This window comes from Nanorana parkeri, unplaced genomic scaffold, assembly GCF_000935625.1.
Source record: "Nanorana parkeri isolate BGI_ZX_2015 unplaced genomic scaffold, ASM93562v1 scaffold551, whole genome shotgun sequence".
Lineage (NCBI taxonomy): Eukaryota > Metazoa > Chordata > Amphibia > Anura > Dicroglossidae > Nanorana > Nanorana parkeri.
The window spans coordinates 374,251-380,344 of record NW_017306819.1 but is presented as its reverse complement, the minus strand read 5'-3'; the positions used below and the strand labels follow the sequence as shown (position 1 = coordinate 380,344).

The window sequence follows — 6,094 nt, the reverse complement described above, 5'->3', positions numbered from 1 at the left end:
TTATCGAAGTTTGCCCTTCTGAAATTAAGGGTTCTTGTCCGTCCCGCCCTCTTTCCTTTCCTGTATTTAATATTGAAAGTAATCACATTGTGATCACTACTACCCAGTGTCTCCCCAATTACAATATCCTCGATTAATTCCCCATTATTAGTAATTATTAAATCTAGGATGGCATTTTTCCTAGTTGGAACCTCCACCATCTGTTCCAAGAAATTGTCTCGCAACAAGTTCAGAAATCGGCCCGTAGCAAAAGATAAAATTGGGTGCAGGTGCAGGTTTGCCATGCAAAAGATAACATTTGATGCAGGTTTACCATTGACCCTTGTCAATAGGTAAGCCCACACCACCCAAAATCCAAAATGTGGGAGCACCAGCTCAGGTACAAGGCACCTCGCCCGCAAACAAGACAAATATTAAACAGTAGAATAAGTGAAGAATGGGGTTTTTCACCCCCCATGGGAGGCAGACCATAGGAGGGGCAAGGCCTGAATCACATACACTGAGCCAGAAGCATGTAGCTTTATTTATTGATGATAAGTCCCTCTCCCGAGGAAGCCACAAGGGGCGAAATGCATCAAGCTAAAAAAAAAAGCCATCATGACTTCTTTCAACGCTTGTTGCTCCACCAATTAGACTTTATCAGAATCATCAGGACTATCGTATTGTAATGGGTTATATATAATTGCAATGTTGGGGGCGTTGTTGTGTGCCATGAGGGAGTGTGCTTTGTTACTAGCCTTGTTCTTAATGAGTATATTTGTAAATAAAATGCTTCAGCTTTTATCTATTTTGCCACATTTTGTATTTTTATATTGAGGGCGACCCACAAAAAGCGTGGCAGGACTTCTTTCAACATTCGCTGTTACAACGATTGGACTTTATCAGAACTAGGACTATCATATTGTGCTGAGTTCTATATACTTGGCTCATTAGGGACGCCATCATGTGCCATGAAGGATTGTGCTTTGTTCGTAACCTTGTTTTTAATGAGTATATTTGTAAATAAAATGTTTCAGTTTTTATATTTTTTGCCACATTCTGTATGTTTATATTGAGGGTGACTCACAAAAAAACCCATTCTTCACGTTTTCTACTGTTTCCTATTATCTTCAGTAAGGATCAGATTATAGTTTGCAATTTCTACTTGTTGATCCTGTCAGAAATCCAGTGCGGTCCTGAGTCCTGTGCACACTTCAGGGGCCAGGGATGCTGCGTAATGTTGTCAACTGGCATCCCTGGCTCCTTTGTTTACATTCAGCTGTCGGCTGGGGAATCTCCCTCCCAAGAGCTGAATGGGGGCGAGATGAGTCCCTGGTTGTTAGGATGCCTGCATCATGGCTGGCCTGTTGCTAGGACGCTGACCTGTTGCTAGTACACTGGCCTTCTAACAAGCAGTGACTCATCTCGCCCCCATTCAGCTCTTGGGAGGGAGATTCCCGGGCCAACAGCTGAATGTAAACAAAGGGGTCGGGGAATCTCCTTACCAAGAGCTGAATGGGGGCGAGATGAGTCCCTGGTTGTTAGGATGCCTGCATCATGGCTGGCCTGTTGCTAGGATGCTGGCCTGTTGCTAGGACGCTGGCCTGTTGCTAGGACGCTGACCTGTTGCTAGTACACTGGTCTTCTAACAAGCAGTGACTCATCTCGCCCCCATTCAGCTCTTGGGAAGGAGATTCCCCAGCCAACAGCTGAATGTAAACAAAGGGGCCGGGGAATCTCCCTCCCATGAGCTGAATGGGAGTCACTGGTTGTTAGAATGCCAGTGTCATAGCAACCAGCCAGCCGTGAGCACTGAGACCGTTTCCCAGGCCACAGCTGGTTGGGTGCTAGGATTCTGGCCTAGCAACCAACCAAGTTTATTAAATTTGTAATCCATTTTAAGCTTGTTGCTGCCATGTCGACACATTGCGAAAGTCGCACAAATAAGCAGTGCCATAGCATGACAATGCTCCACAGATACAGTATGGTGAATGAGCGTTGTCACCCTAGGGCAGAGGTAGGCAAACTCCGGTCCTCCAGCTGTGGTGCAACTACAAATCCCATGAGGCATTTCAAGTCTCTGACAGCCACAGGCATGACTCCCAGAGGCAGATGCATGATGGGATTTGAAGTTTTGCTGCAGCTGGAAGGCCGGAGCTTGCCTACTGCTGCCCAAAGGCTTGAATTAAAAAGATTTAACAGTTTATTTATCCTTTAAGCTCTATTTCACTTTAGCGTGGATTTATTTTTTTGCACATTTCGTTGTCGGTGTTTCATTTTGTGGATTACTTTATATTTGCATTTTTTTTAATGATTTACTTTTTTTTTATTAAAGGGGTTCTAAACCCTCCCATTTCTTTGCCTATATCTACTGCTATCAAGCAGTAGATATAGGCAAACAGTTTAAAAAAAACACAAAAAACGCTATAATAGTGGTTTAAACTTACCTTTTTTTCTTTGCGCGCTCCCGCCCGAGAAAACGAAACTGCACCAGTCGCAAAGCATCTTGGGGCGGGCGCATGCGCAGTTCGGATTCTCGGCCGGGAGACGAGCAGAGACGTAAGGTAAGTCTATGGACGCGTGCTCCCGCATGCAGACACTGCTGGATCGGGGAGTAGGGTTGCCACCTGTCCAATTCACCTGGACAGTTCGGGTTTTGAATGCTGTGTCCGGGTTTCATGGCAGCAGAAACCCGGACACAAGATGTCAGGCAGACAGGAGAAACCAAAATTAAGATAGGGGCTGCTGGTCCCCCACTAAAAATATTCTCAACTGTGATATTAACTTATGAATGGGTGGCGCTATTTACATATAAATAAGCCGTGACTCATTCTCCCAAAAAAATGTCTGCACGTCGCTAGAGTGTTCAGGTTTCACTTGAAGAAAAGGTGGCAACCCTATCGGGGAGCCGCCGCACCACTGGAGAGACAGATGAAAACATCAGGAAAGAATAAGAAGATCAGATTAAGAGACATCATTTAGGCCCCGTTCCCACTGCGCGATATGCAAATCGTGCGTTTGTCGCGCGATTTGCATATTGCGCGGCATCGCGAGATTTGCCGCGCGATGTCGCGTTCAAGCTTGCATTGAGCAAGCTTGAATCGCGGCTAAATCCACTCAAAAAAGGGTCCTGCTGTAGCGACACACGACCCGCGACAGCAGGACCCTTTGCCCCATTGGATTGCATTGGAGCGCGATATCGCGCGGTAATTTGCCGCGATATCGCGGGAATTACCGCGCGATAAATCGCTCAATGTGAACGGGGTCTTAAGGTAAGTGCTGACACTAACATTGGGGGGAGGGAAACATTTTTTTATCCTACAGACCCCGTTCACATTGAGCGATTTATCGCACGGTAATTCCCGCGATATCGCGGGAATTACCGTGCGATATCGCGCTCCAATGCAATCCAATGGGGCAAAGGGTCCTGCTGTAGCGGGTCGTGTGTCGCTATAGCAGGACCCTTTTTTGAGCGGATTTAGCCGCGATTCAAGCTTGCTCAATGCAAGCTTGAACGCGACATATCGCGCAGTGGGAACGGGGCCACAATGTCACTTTAAACTCTTCTATAGGTCCTCCTATACTGCCTCTGAATGGAGGCATTACTCTCCGCTGCCGCTAGACGGCAGTAACGATCCCACGGACCGTCACGTGACACCGTCTGCGGCTTTGCCCTGGTCAAACATGTCCGACGCGTCTAACCAGCCGCCCTGACGTCATCGCTGACGCCGCACGCCACGTAACCTCGGCCTGGATGGACGTGTTGAGCCGCGGCCTGTAGTGAATGCTGACACCGGTACCTGAGTCATACAAAGCCGCATAAAAATGAGCAAGAGAAAGGCGCCCCAGGAGAGCCTGAATGAAGGGATAACCGACTTCCTCGTAGGTGAGAGGACGGAATTACTGTGTGTATATATTTGTCTGTAGATCATAACAATGGCAGCGTGGACAGAGCAGTGTGTGTGCTGCATCACTTGGGGGGGTGAACAGCTCGGTCCTTCCCCTCCGCTCTCTGACAGACTACAAGTCTCAGCATGGAGCTGGAAGAATGCTGGAACATGCCTGCAAACATTTGGCAAAAATGTTTGCAAAGATGCTGAGCTCCTAACAACCGATGACTCATCTATTGCCCCATTCCGCTGTCAGCCGAGGTATTCTCTGAACAACAACTGAATGTAACCAAAGGGGGTCAGGGATGCCGGCCAACGGAATGGCCCAGATATGACCAATGCCAATAAGCCAGCACCCCCGCCCCCTTTGTTTACCGGTAAAAACGCACATATTCTATACGCCTAGGTGTGAACCCAGGCTAAGAGGAGGCGGACCTGATGGGAAACTAGTTGGCAGCAAGATCCTTTGTAAAAAGTGGTCTGTAGTGCATCCCAACTCATAGGGCAATACACACTTGCAGTAAGTCTGTCATTCAGGATGACCGAAGGCCGACATCATCCTGCAGCACCATAGCCAGGGCTTGAAAAATCAGCTTGTCCCTCGTCTGTGACGAGAGGACTCCGGAGCCCGGGTAGCTTCCCGGACAGCCATTGTAGTTACACGGCCGGCCGGGAGCTTTACATTCAAGCGATCGGGAGTCTCTAGAGGCGCCCGATCACTTGTATCAGCAGCAGCTGTCACTGCCATTGCCGGTCCCGGATGCTCTGTGACAGGAGAACAAAGGGAGATTGGTACACGATCGCCCTCTGATCTCCTCTCCGTCCCCGAATGCAGGAAGTGATGTATATTACATCACTTCCTGCATTCTGCTGTCACTCTCCAGCTACAGAAGCTGATGAAGCAGACCCCTAGGTGATATTAGATGTCTTGGAGACCCCCCTGATGTCTCCATAAAGAGGACCTGAGGATCACATAGGGAGCTACTTAGTCCCCTATGTGATAGCAATAAAGTTGTACAAAAAAAAAGAAATAAAAAAAACACTACTTTTTTTTTTTTTTTTAAAGGCCCCCGCTTACCACATACACACGCAAACATGCGTCGGGTGCGCCTACGTGCGAAAACGTTGATTGCGCCAATTGTGCCGCACATGTCACATATCACTATGAACGCCGGAGTGAGAACAATCATTTTAGGGCCATTAATCACTGATAACACTAAACTGATGAGCGGTAAATACCACCAAAAGAAAGCTCTATCTTTCCCCCAAAAAATGTGAACATAAAGGCTTGAGTCCGGTCATACTGACTGGTGACATTTTTGTCTGACTGGTGAGACACCCAAACATTTTTCAAGCCCTGATCATAGGCGACTATTGGATAACTTGTTCAGGAGGGAGATGTAAACATAGACAAAGTACAGGCAGCGGCGGCGGCACAGGATAAAGGCCTGGTTCACACCTGGGCGTTTTACAGCGCGTTCCTATGCTCTGTAAAACGCTCAACATGTGAAAACCAATGATTGCCTATGGGATTGGTTCCCACCTGGGCGTTTTACAGCACGTAGGAACGCGCTACAAAACGCCCTACGCCCAAAGAAGTACAGGAGCTTCTTTGGGGCGTATTTGCCGCGCGTATCCATTAGGATACAGCCAGGTAGCCCTCGGAATCGCGCGTTTGTCGCACGTTTTTTTACCCCGGATCTCAGTAAAAACGCGCGGCACGAAACGCGCGGCAAACGCGCATGTTAGGTACGCCTAGGTGTGAACCCAGCCTAACATCCGCCTTCAATCATTCTGAACTAATGACTTTGTATCTGTTCACACAGATGTGAGAAATGTGTGTTGGGAACTTTGTAGTGATGACGTAGAATTTATTATCATGCCTTTTGCTTTTAGAACTGGCCAATTATGAACGGAACGTCAACAGAGCCATCCATAAGTACAATGCCTACAGGTGAGAACATTCATCATCATCATCATCATCATCATCATCATCTGATCTGCGGTTTGGTTAGTTGGCAGTGATGTGGTCACAGCTTAGCTGAGGTTGCTGCTTATTGACCAGATTTACGGGTATCCGCAGGCTTTCCTAACCCAGACGGTGTGTCATCCGATATGGAGGGCTTTGTGACCAAATTCTGAGCACAAATGTGGAGAGAAAAAAACTTGCTGACAACAACCTCGCCACCTCTTCCAGACCCCGCTGCACATGCCTGTGTGATACC

The 6,094-nt window shown here is 47.8% G+C and overlaps 1 protein-coding gene across 1 annotated transcript in view; it reads left to right on the top strand.

Moving 5' to 3' along the window:
• Positions 1-3,709: 3,709 nt before the first annotated feature.
• Positions 3,710-6,094, top strand: part of POLB (DNA polymerase beta) — a 23,023-nt gene continuing 20,638 nt past the window's right edge. The window contains exons 1-2 of the mRNA XM_018561943.1: positions 3,710-3,865; positions 5,766-5,823. Coding sequence (XP_018417445.1) covers positions 3,805-3,865; positions 5,766-5,823 — 119 coding nt within the window. The 5' untranslated portion in view covers positions 3,710-3,804. The remainder of the gene's footprint in view (positions 3,866-5,765; positions 5,824-6,094) is intronic.